A 12,640-nucleotide genomic window follows, 5' to 3' on the forward strand; every position below is an offset into this window, starting at 1 on the left:
TGCAATATTGAAGACACAGTTACATTACTGCAAACTTAATTCTGTTTGTGGTTGTTTTTTTTTTTTTTTTCCTGTTTGAAAGCTGATAATATTTCATGCCGTGCTGTGAGCCCTTGACTGTTGACGTTCTGCTGCTTCCTCCTTGCAGGACACTTTGATTTAATTTCATCTATTGTATGCACCTATGAAAGGAATGCCAGATTATTTCACCATCCCATTTCCTGACAGGGACCCCAGCACATGGGCAGTCAGTGCAGCCAGATTCTCCAGCTTCCCTCGTCTCTCCTTTTATACGACTCCCATTACATTTCCCCTTTATCTGCTGAAGGAAGTGATGATGCTGATGCCTTTGTTTTAAGCTGGAAAAAATAAGTGCTTTTTGCTTATCCTATCAGTGTGTTCTGGCAGAATTTTGAAATGGATTAGAAAATCAACAGAGCTGTAACCTGTTGCTTAAGTGGCTCAGATAAGAATATTACTTCAGTCTGGTTCATATGCATTTCCAAAATACACTTTTAAGCATAGGAAAATGTTAGGGTTTTTTCTTTTTTTTTTTCCCTTTTTGGAAGGAGGTATGTGTTACAGGTGTAGATTTCTTTTTTAAACTGCTGAATATTTTCAGTTTTGGCATTGCACAGACTATATGAAATTTTAGGACCTGTTCCTTTGAAGTGGTAATTGTTTCTGCAGCGAAGAGTTCCTTAAATCTCATATATCCTCTGAACTGCTGGCACAAAGTCATGCTACGGTATGGTGTATAAATTGTAGGAGCGTGGCAAAGCCATTGGTTTCTTGGATTGGTTTAGCTGGTTAAGTGTTAGAAATATTAAAGAGCTTTGAGGGACAATGTTGGTATTCACGGTGATATAAAAGGGTGGCAGTTCTCGGTGGCAAAAATGGTAGTGGTAGATATTCAGGGTCTCAATCTGGGAGAAGTTAATGAGTTAGGCTGAAACTTTGTGATGTGGTTCATAAGAAGATAGCACAAATGATATGACTGGTTCTCATCTTTTAGCCATAAATTGCTAATCTGACTTCAGCAGGTTTACCCCTGGCCTCGGTAATGCCTAGTGACCAGAATCAGATTCACTGTCTTTTTGTTTTATAGTGTGTTTTTAAAAAACTGTGAAAAATGATATGGTGTGGGAATGGTGGTGATTTTAGCTATCCTGGCAGTTTCAAAGTGGCATCATTTTTCCTTGCATGCTGAGGTGGAACTGGGTTCTGACCAATGAACGCTTCATACAGTGGAAGGCCCTGGGTGTAGAAAAACTGGGTAGCTTTTTCCTTTATTACTGGTATGCAGGCACTCGCATGTATTTATCGATCAGCTAGCTACTATATGCTCAACATTTGTTCAGCTGTAAAAAATTGTTTGTTCATCTAATTGTTAAGCTGCTAAATCTGGAAAACACAGTGAAGTGTGTCTCATGATGTGAACAGCAGAGATGGAATTACTTGCCTACTTTTCACGTTAGTGGATCACAAAGGTTTTAGCAGTGAACAGCTTCATGACATAGCTGCAGCCAGAGCTTCCAGCTGCTCTAGAAATTTTCAGAGGAAATTCATTTTTTTCTTTGTATGTCACAGAAATGGGAGTTTATAAAAAAAAACAACCAAAACCTTTAGTTACTATCTCGACAGTAGTTTGGACACTTTGCGCCAGCTTGGATAGCAGAAGCTGCTCATGGATATTAGTCGGAGGCATCAGAAAACTAATTTTTTTGGGTGCTAAGATGAACAGACACTTTGCATTGTTTTTTGGTGGCTCCGAATGTGACAGTGGCATAAGGCCTGGGCAAGGGCATGTTCCTCCTCAGTTTCCCTCGGTCCTGTATGTTTCCAGAATGGCAGATGTCTCAGTAAATATCTAAACCCCAGAGCTTCTGTAAAAGTGAGCAAACATATTATTTCAGCCTGTTAGACGGACAGCTTAGCTCCATGAGCGTGCTTAATACACAGTCGTGTAGTAACGCTTGTCTTTGATTTTTGGTCTTAAAATACAGTACTGAGTGTTTTCCAGTTAGAAGTTAGGCATTCTGCTATTTGTTGTAGTTGTTCCAGGAGAGCATCCTGTGTCCATTATGGGCTTGCCTTGTGTACCCCTCTAATGGAAGAGCCAATAATAACCCAGCTGAATAATTATAATAACTGAAAAATAATTTTATTTCTGCTTCCTGGTTTTGTTGGAAATAGTCTTATTTCAGATGAGTTTGTATAATATGGAGATAGTTCTTGGAAAAATGGTCGCTTGAAGGGGGAGTGCCACTCATAGAGGCCATCAGTGTGAGCTCTCTGTTCAGTTCAGCTTGATGAAATGATGCATTTTCTGGGAATGTTCAAGCATCACTTGACATGCCATGAGTCAGAAGTGAATTGCAGTTCCTGATTCACTGAAGTGCAGGCTATTGAAGACCTTATCACGGATGTCTCACTGAAAATGAAAGCAGCTCCTGTTGCTGCTTTCACTGTTGGGTGAGAGAACAGCCCAGGAGGCGCTGGTATCTACTAAACAGCAGTGCGACTGAGGATGGGTATGGCCATCAAGACCTCTGTCCTGACCTTTGCACACAGCCTGTTTTCAAGATAATCAGTGTTCTTTAATCTCTCCATTGAAATTCACTACAAGACTTCACTGTTTATGCCAAATAATAAATTTCCCTTAAATTTTGATTTTATGGGAAATTGTAGAGTCTGAGACTTTAGTCAAAGTTCAGTTAAAAAAAACATTCTGCAGTAAAATAGTGACAGACCACTATGAAAAATTAATTCAAAGGAATTAATTCAGGCATTACCTTCCAACATGCGATTTTGCATATGTGAAAATATGGTTAATTGCCTTTCTGGTCTTTGTCTGAAATTTCAGCATTTTTATTAAAGATTTAATAAAAGTAATTTCAAGACCTTCTGTACATTTTAGACACTAAAATTGAAGGCATGCACTTGGGTCATCAGACTTGGTGTCATCTTCCTGCGACAGTTGGGAAGAAAAAGCCTTGTGGCTCACAACAACTTCTAGTTGTGATGATTTGTTTTTCTTCTAACTACAGAGAATTTCTTTTCTTGATGTTGTTAGTTGGAATCTGGAAGTTCAGAAAATTTGGTTTTGTAACTGTTCTATGGTTAGGGCAATTGTAGGCTTTCACGAGTGCTCTCAAGTTTCTAACTTCAGTTCCTTACTATAGACCACATCAAAGTGGTTCTTCTTTTTTTTTTTTTTTTTTTACAAGTTGCCATCTTTAACTCTTGAACTTGTTAATTACAAAAGGTGACTGAAAAATGATTTATTGATAGTTGCATTTATTATGGCAACCTCCAGTTTTAATTGCATACTTCAGATGCTGCTGTTCTGATGCAGAAATACTGGTTTGACTTTCTAGTACTTAGGGACAGTATCTGTTTGCTTTATATTTCACTTGTGTAGCTGTTTATGTCCTGTAGGCTTGTTATGTTCCTCACCTAAATGTTTCTATCCTGCTTGAGCAGCTATCTGAAAAATTAATGTAAACTTTAAAAAGAAAGTGAAGTTCCGTTGCAAGAAGAAAGGAAAAGTGTTGATAAGGAGGTGAGAAAGCGAAAAGAAGGGAGCAACATGGCACTGTTTAAACCAAGGAATTTTAATGTAGAGCTTGTGTTGTACCTCAGAGGGAAGAGAGAGGGGAGCGCCATGAGAAAGAATCATGCAGGGGGTTATAAATGTTGGGAGACATGTTTCTTTTGTGCCTGCGAGCTCCTGAAGAAGGGCAAGAAAGGGGAAGGAGAGTTTTGGTGTTTATCTAGTTCAGAACACAAGTTTCTTCTTTCACAATACCCCAGTCAATGCCGGGGCCTAGGATGAGGCTAGGGGTCAGGCCAGTATGCAATTTTTTCTCTGTGTTTGGCTGGACTAGATACTGAGCGTTGCAGGGGTGGCGTAGAAATTTGCTGTTGTCAATCTTGTATCCCTCTGCAGTCAGTGCATTAAGGGAAAAAATAAAAAGAGATGGTGAGCAAGTTGTTATTACTTTAAAAGGAGGTGGTGGATCTACGAGAGCCTTGCAAGGTTTTTGGATAGTTTCAGCCATGCCTCAGCAGTTACAAGGACAAAATGAGAAGATAAATGTTGAGAGGTTTCAAGAACAACACCCTCTGTCAAATCAAAGCTCATCTAACCATCTTCTCTGAAGTGCTTCAGTTTTGAATGATTTCATTGCTGTGGAAGTGGTGAGCATGTCAGTGTGCAGTTCGGCCCGCATTGTATGTGTTGCAGCAAAGGTTAATATGCTAGGGCTCAAAGTTGTGACTCTGGAATAATGAGAATAAATGATATGTTAAAATGCCTCTGCTTTGTGGCTTCCTTCATGCTTTAGACTTATTAGTACCTTGAAAAGAAAAGGTGGGTAGAAGGAAGAGAAACAAACAACAACAATTTCTTGTCGAAGTCGTGTAACACCTAGTACACATGTGATCTCTGATATTTTTATCACGCTGCCTTTTTTTTTTCTTTCAGAGAACCCATAATCACATAATAAAATATTAATAGCACCAGTCTTAAAAGAGTTAGCTCCTGGCTTGAGAATATGTAACTGTGGTGCTCAGTATGTATAATATATGAAGCTCTGTGCACTGTGAGTGTATAACAGATGCCGTAGTTGTGGTCTTAATTTTAAGTGTGGTGTTCCAATGCATTGTAATTAGATGCTATTTATAGAAAGGTGTGTTTAAAAACTATTTTGCAAAAGCTTATACACTGTAAGAAATATCATTTCTGTCCTTTGTTATTTGGGACAGAAATGTTGTTACTATTCATGCAATCCAGAGATTCCTTGCATTATGACTTCCTTTATTGTGGGGCTTTTTTTCATTTTTTAAGATACAGTTGATACAAATAACTACTCTAAGAATCATATTTTTGCCGTGGCATACAGGCAAACTAAGAAGTCGTGTGTTACAAATGAAGTGGTACAGCTGCATTTAGTGTCTTTATGATCCCCCAGCTGTTCCCCCATAACTCACGTATATTGCAAAGTACTGCAATAGCTGACAAAATAGGAACTCGTGTATATTTGTTCAATGCCTAGATTATCACTGCTGAATAAACACAATGTTTGAGGGTACTGGTAATGACTAGTTCAAGTAGTACTGTAAGTTCCAGCTCTATTATTTTTCTTATTCAGCTCTAGTGGGCCAGGTGTGTATGTGAATGTAATTAAAAATGGAGGTTGCCATGATGAATACAGGTATCAGAGAATTGTTTTTCAACCACCTTTTTAAAATAATAGATTTAACCATTGAGGTGTCAACCAGTTTTTTGTTGTTGTGTTGTTTTTGGTTTTGTTTTGTTTTTAAAAAGAGGATGCCTAGGAATTGTCATATTGATGACAGGAACAGGTTCCTTGGTGTTGGGGTATTAGCTCTGAGTGGGGCCATGGGTTACAAACCTGTCTTAGTTCAACAGGATGGTGATACGAAAGAAAAATATACGTTACATGAAACTTCTGGTAACATTAGCTGTTGCATTTTAGCCTTTTTTTTTTTCCCCCTGCAGGGAACAAATTTGGTTGGAACGAGTAATGCAGATTTTCCCTCGGGGGATCCCGGGATGTACCAGTTGGACATTACCCTAAGAAGAGGACAGAATCTAGCAGCACGGGACCGTGGAGGTGAGTGTGCTGGTATTCACTGCCTTGATATTTGGGAAGCTACGTGGGTTCTGTTGGGTAAATTTCTATAAGGGTATTAAAATTACAATTAAGGTTTGAAATGTGTTAGTTAAACTCTGCTTAAAACTAACAGAGGTTCTCTTGCTCAAAAGCACAAAGGAAAAGGAGCTAGGGCCTGCTAAACCCACATGGGAAGAGAAATAAAACTTAGCTGATACTGGTTTATTTCTTCTGCTAGCTAATTTTCCTCTCTTTTTTGAATGTTTAAAACTAAGAAAGGTGTGATAGATTTACTTTAACTGTGCAGATTTGTGCTGTCTTGCAGCACTGAAACTGAAATTTTTATATACTCACTGTTGCAAGAATAATCATATATGTATAATTCATGTATAATCTTCCTCTACATACAGATATTCTATCAAGCTTTGCCTGACATTCATTAAAAATAATAGTCCAATGTTTTTGTTCTGTGAGCTAGAGACTTGCCCAGTTTCTGAATGATGTGTTGTAATTCAGTCATATCCGTTATTCATATTATTTATAAATGAACAAAAATGTAAATGTGGTATGCAAAGAAAACATCTGTAATTTGTTTCTCCCTGTAAGACAGGAGTCTAGTTCTAGAGTAAAGAAAGGATAGGAGATCAGTCTGCTGAGGGGGAATCCCAGGGTCTGAAATGAATACTAGGTGCTGTGCAGAATCTCAAGTGCTTTAAATGGCTGGTTTGGAAGACTGCTGCTTGAGCAGCAGGGAGACTTCCTCAGGCTACCTGGGAGGCAACATGACAAGAGCAGTGTTTCCTTGATACTTACTAGTCCTAGAGCCCAGGCGCTGCGTTGCAGTGCATGGTCATTGCCCACCCCATTTTGGAGCCCATAATTCACTTTGGGTGATATACACCTATCACCTTTCAAAAGGCTGAGCAAGTACTAGCTTTTCTTTTGAAAAGATACTGAGGAAGAAGGTAGTTGTTGGGCTCTAGTTTCATGGTTTCTGCTTGTTTTCCCTTTCTCCTGGAGCTACTCAGAGTGAGATTTTAGGAGCACCTGCGGAGTTTGAATTGAGGGGACTTCACAGGCATTTGTCAGGCACTTACTGGATTTAGATCTCTGCTGAATGGGAAGTGCACAGAAAGGGGCTTGATTTGGGAAGTCATTTTTGTCTAAAACCTCTCTTGAGTGTAGTAGCTGCTTTTTTTATTTATTGTTTAAAGTATCCCTGCGGTAGTCCCAGTGGTGTTTCTGTAAGACAGGACGTGTAAAACTGAATTCTTACTGGAGGTTTATGTGGGTGCCAGAGGAGGTTCGGTGAGTTCATGGAAGAAGAATCCACAAAGGGCATTGAAGTGCACAGAAAATGTGTCTAGCTTTGAAAATCTTTGCTCCAAATTTGTGATGCCTAGGAGGACATTGGAGGGAAATAATATATGTGCGTGTCCTCTTGTTTCTCTGTTAGCATCTGCTCATAGCCCTGATGGAGACAGAGCACTGAGCTCACAGGACCTTTGGTCTGAGGCAGCACCAGTGTTTCTGTGGCATTGCCTGCATGCTGCAGCAGTGCTTGTATAGGGGGTTATGAGCCAGAAAGGGATTACAGGACAGTCCGTGGGAGGCACTGTAAAAAAAATATGTATCCAAATGCTAAATGGAGCTACTAAGACGGAAAAAAAAAAAAAAGAGCTTGGAAGATTTATCCGAGGACTGTCTCAGGGGAGTCGTATTCTGTAAGTCTGTGAGAGCACATAACACCCCATTCCTCCACAACGTTTTCCAGATCCTCTGCTTAAAGCCTGACAATTGAATTTTCTCCAAGAACTGTGAATTTCACTCTAACAGAATACTTGAACTACATGGTAGAAAAGAATTTTGTTTTGATTTTAGTTTTTGAACTGCAGTTTCACTTATCTTTTTAGAAACCTGCTGCTGAACATATTGCAGTCTTGGAATTCAAAGTTGAATTCTCATGCTGTGAGTGTTCTGCACACTTTGTCTTCCTCGCATTTATAAAAAGACACCACAACATTCTCAGAAGAAAAGAGGAAGGATTGAATCTGTATTTGTGTGACTAGCAATGCCAGCATTAGTCATGGCTGTTAGTTAATAGCACCATTGGTAGTCACAACAAAAGGGGAACATAACATACTTTATGAGGACCTACGTCTTGCTGTTGTCTTCTCAAATGATTGAAAATAATCCTTCGTTTTAACAGGCAATATTTATGCTCTGTATGTGCGGTGTGACAGAAGGAAACGTAACAGTTCGTTTTAACTCCTCATCTTCACAAGAAATCCTGTCTTCAGTCTGATCCAGCTTTCCTTCCCAGTACGACAGGGCTGTGGTACCATAACTTCATCTCACCTATGTGGTGAGACAGTTTACTTTTTTGCTTCTGGCAAAATACTGTAGTGAGCATAAACGTGGTTTATAACATGTGTTTTATTTAAGCCCATCTTAAAGTAAACCATGTGCTTACATTAAAAAAATTGTTTTCTGAGACTTTCTCCCATTACATTGGGAAAAGCTGTGTAATGTTGGACCTGGGAAGTTGGTAATATTAACAAGTTAAGCTTATTACCTACATCTTCCTGTTTTTCTTTTCCTTTTGATTTCTCATTTGCTTTTTGTCATAGACGGTGTGTTTGTGTAATATATGTATTTTAAGAGTTTTTTTCTGGAGTTAAAATTTTTAGATTAAAAGAACCCTTTGATTTGTTGCTGGTCTCTGACTTCTTTCATGTGGAGTTTATGTTGCTACTTCATATTAGTAACATGCCTTTATAGATGTTTTATAACATCTTAAATATTATTTTTAAACAAATAAACAAAAAACCCTGTGGTTGATCAATTCTTGCTTTAAAAGAGACTCATTTTGAAATGCAAATGGAAATGTTATAGCAGAGTTAGTGAAGAGGGGAATTATGTCTTAATCATTGGGTTTTGTTCTCTTCAGTCAAAAGAAAGACATTGAAATAGTCTTTTAAGTGTTTTAAATATGTTTTCCTCGCAGTGTTTTCTTACTTCACTGGAGCCTGGGATCCACTTCCTCTCATGCTTTTTGAGAAATGTGCATGCTGGTTCACTGCTCCACTTTGGTTAAAGCTGAGAAATAAGTAACACAGGTTAATCTCAAGAAGGACTTGTGTCATGTCAAAAAACAGGCTAGATACATGATGAATTTGATCCCTTCTGGATCTATTTTTTTTTAATTTTTTTTGTACAAAAAGCATGAAGATTGACCTGATCTTGCAAAATAGCACAAGGAAAATACTTTTTTGAGCAGAAGTGAAATGTTCATTGGCTATTTCATGATGATCAGAACTTGTAGATTTTCTGTGTGAAATCTTACAGGAAGAGTTCCTGAAAAGAGATGTTTTTCATTGTCTATGGCCTTGACCTCTAAATGGATAATACTGCCAGATCTCTGCGTCTGTCTGCAGGAGACAGTTCTATAATGCTTCCTCAGACTAGAGGGTCTGTCTGTGTAGAAACAGCTGAGGGGTTGATCCTGAAGCGGCTGACTCTGGTACTGAAATCTGCACCCAAGGACAGCAAGAAGCAGGCCAGAAGTAGTGTGCAGTTAGTACCCTCGTGCAGTGCAAACACCGCATTTCAATTTCATAGATTCACCATTTCTGGTGTGAAATACTTGTATCAGTAAGAAACTAACTGCTTAAATTGAGAATAATGAGGAGAGATGACTGTCAAAACCAGAAGAATCTGAAGAGCTGTAATAGTGCAAGAACATACACATAGACGTTGCATTTTGTCTGGTGAATAACTCTGTTTACATCTACATTTTCAGTATCTAGAAGAAAAATAAGTGCCAATGGGATAACAGGTAAAGTGAGATTAGGTGACCCTTTCAGATACTCCTAATTTTTTGTAACCACAGTATTGAAATCAAACCTACATGTAAGGCAATGCATTTACAATTATTGGAAAGACTTTTCAGTTAAGTGTGACTGCAAAGCATGTTATTTATGTTTGAACCGTGGGTTTCACTGATGTAGGATACTGAAATTCAGTCCTTAACTTGGTGGAAATACGGTGTGTACAGTGTAGCTGTCTTGACTGAGAAACTCTTCATCCTCATGACTCAGGTAGACCAGGATTATTGAATAAATTTTGCTTATGGTAAAATATTACTAAGTCTGTCACACTGCTGAGAATGATAGGAACATGGCCCTATTTGATTTCCTGGAGAGATGAGATGAGACGATTGTTGGCATAAATCTGTGGTGTAGTGCTCGCGCCATCTTCCAAATGTGGCAGATCGTCACAAGAGAGTAACTGAAGAGAAAAGCTATTCATGCTATAACATGTAGCCAGATACTAAATTATTTTTAAAAGGCCTTTTGGATCACTATTTTCATGCCACTAACTGTGAGCATTCATCAAAGTAGCTCTTTAATTTTATTTTTATTTTAGTGGAGTAATTAGATATGGAATTTGAATGCTCTTTAATACAAAGGAAATCATATATAATTATTTTTTTGATGCAAATCAAAGGGTTTATATTTAGTTTAAGTCAAAATGGGGAAGAATGTTAGCTTATATGAAGGTGTTTCAGGAGAGTTTTATCTGAGTCGAAAATAGAGCTAGTAATTTTTAAGAACTCCTGGGGATGTGAATGTCTGGAAGAACTAGTTTTTAAATGCTCAGCTTCCTTATTACAGACACAGTGAGGGTAAGAAGCTGAAACAAGAAATGGCAGCTTGGCATGCTTGTTACTCTGGAATTCATGTAAATATATGTAGATAAGTGTGCCAGCATTCACAGTGTGTAAAAACATTTGCAGGATGTTTTATTTAAAGGTACATGCTCGTTAGGTAGGCACTGCTTTTAGTGTGTATTTGAGTAACGATGCCTAAGATTCAGGAAGAGGTGGCTGGATTTTTGTGGGATTTTTTTGGGGTTTTTTGTTTGGTTTTTTTTTTTTTTTTTTTCTCTGCAGAATTGTAAACAGCTACAGGTCAGTGTTGTCCAATGCAAAATGCAGACTGGGAAAATACTTTCTGATTTCCTTTCTGCTCTACCTGAGCCTTGCTGCTGCTGTTCTGCTCTCTGCAGCAGCACGGTGGTTTCTCTTCCCCTCACAGCCTGGCTTCCTGCCGCTTGGAAGCTCTGGAGGACACTGGCTGTATTTTCTTCTCAGCAAAAGGTATCCAGATCTCACACAGGGTCCTGGCGGCAGCAACTCATACCTGATGGTGATGGGAAGTAGTTGTCCTTTTGCAATGCAGAAAAGCAAGGAGGAAAGAGCAAAGAGGAGTAGTGAGAAGCAGGGTTGCGCTAACTACAAATGTGCTCCAGCAGCTTTGTCCATCCGAGCACGTGCCTTTGCAGAAGGTGCCAAAGTCCACTGGAGGACGGGCTCAATCTGTTGTTTTGGTTCCTTCTGCTCTTGACACGGTGCCTGCTCTCACTGCCAGGTCCCCCACCGTGCCTGCATCTCTCCATCCAGCACACAGCTTACATTAGGTCTACATACAGCATTTTTCTTCTAATGTGGCTTTCTGCTTCTGCATAGCCAGGAATTCTTACGCACTGTAGGAGGTACTCACCTGTTGGTGGTATCCTCCTGTCCCCTTGAAATCTTCAGAGGCAACAGCTTCTCCCTTTACCTGGAGAGCTGAAAAAAAAAGCCAGTCCATCACTTGCACCCTACTGATCTCTTGTTCTCCCTAGTGTTTCACTAAACATCTGACCAGTTGTGTTTCTCTTAAGACACTGTGGCCCTTGGCTTTTTTTTTTTCCCCTCACTTTTCCATCTCAAGAGGAAGGAAACACCTGAGGAAACTGCATGGCAGCCTTCTAAGAGGGTGGCTAAATTCCCTTTCCTAAGCCTTTAAGGGGTAGTCTGTTCCCATGGGAAGATGGACTGTCTCAAGTGAATTGTGGGATTATTAAATAATATGAGAACACAGCTTAGCAGCTGTTCCTTGGCATTTTACAATGAAAATTACTACAGGAACGCCAAAATAAACTCAGTCCTGATACCTCTGGAGACAGCAACAGTTGCTGTGAATTTCTCCATGTCAAGGTCTGGCAGAAGCTGCCTGCGAGTGCTGGCTCTGTGCCACCCTCAGCAAAAACTGGCAAGTACAGGCATTTTTCAAATACTGCTGTCAGTAGGCTCTTACACTTTACCAGGTTCCTCACCACCCTACTATTTAGGCATCCAAATGAAAGATAGGTTTTTTGGAGCTGCAGAGTACTTTCATCCAGAATCTGCATCTATGGGTAGCAGCCTATTTAATTTAGTGGAAAATTTAATTTAAAAAAATCCCAACAACAGTAATTCCCCAAATGGAGTTTTATTTATGAGAATTATGGAGCATATGCAGAAATGTTTATTGATATGACTGAGTGGGTATCGAAAAAGTGTAATTATGAAATGTAAAAATAACTATAGTTTTTTCAAACATTTTTTGATTAGTTGCTCTTAGGCACTCAAAATTGAAACTGTCAGTTTGCAGTACACTGGGAAAATTCGTGTGCAGCAAAGATGGCAGTTGTATTGAGATGGACTGTGGGATGAATAGGTTTATTGTGGGTTCAGAAATCACAGGCTATATGAAACAGCACTCTTTCTGAGCATTTCAGGTATACTTTAGATTTTTATGATTACTTAATTTATTTCTGATCCATTGAAGTTGACAGTAGAATCTCCATCACTTTAAGTGGACAAGAATTTCCTTTCCTGTCATGGTTACATGTGTAAAACAGTGTGTAAAATATATTAGAATCACATAAAAATGCAATAGAAAAAAACCCAATAATCGTTACCTTCTTGGGAGAAATGCTGTCAATACGGTTTTCGCATCTTCTGGAAGAGGCCATTTGAGGTGTTGAGTTTTACAGTTAAAAACGAACTAGAGAAACTCTCCAGTAAGCACTCATAAATAGCTGTTCAGAGGTGATCTTTGGGGCATTTATTTTGTGTTTTGGTTGCAGGTCAATTTAGAAGAATAGTAGGGAATTCTAATGAAATCGGA

The 12,640-nt window shown here is 39.0% G+C and overlaps 1 protein-coding gene across 2 annotated transcripts in view; it reads left to right on the forward strand.

The window, feature by feature from the left end:
* The window catches only part of MCTP1 (multiple C2 and transmembrane domain containing 1), a 285,371-nt gene that overhangs the window by 108,801 nt on the left and 163,930 nt on the right, over positions 1 to 12,640 (forward strand). For both annotated transcript variants that reach the window (XM_086480292.1, XM_086480293.1), the window contains exon 2: positions 5,528 to 5,642. In XM_086480292.1, coding sequence (XP_086336418.1) covers positions 5,528 to 5,642 — 115 coding nt within the window. The remainder of the gene's footprint in view (positions 1 to 5,527; positions 5,643 to 12,640) is intronic.

The sequence above is a fragment of the Leptosomus discolor genome, chromosome Z (assembly GCF_034619465.1).
Source record: "Leptosomus discolor isolate bLepDis1 chromosome Z, bLepDis1.hap2, whole genome shotgun sequence".
NCBI lineage: Eukaryota > Metazoa > Chordata > Aves > Leptosomiformes > Leptosomidae > Leptosomus > Leptosomus discolor.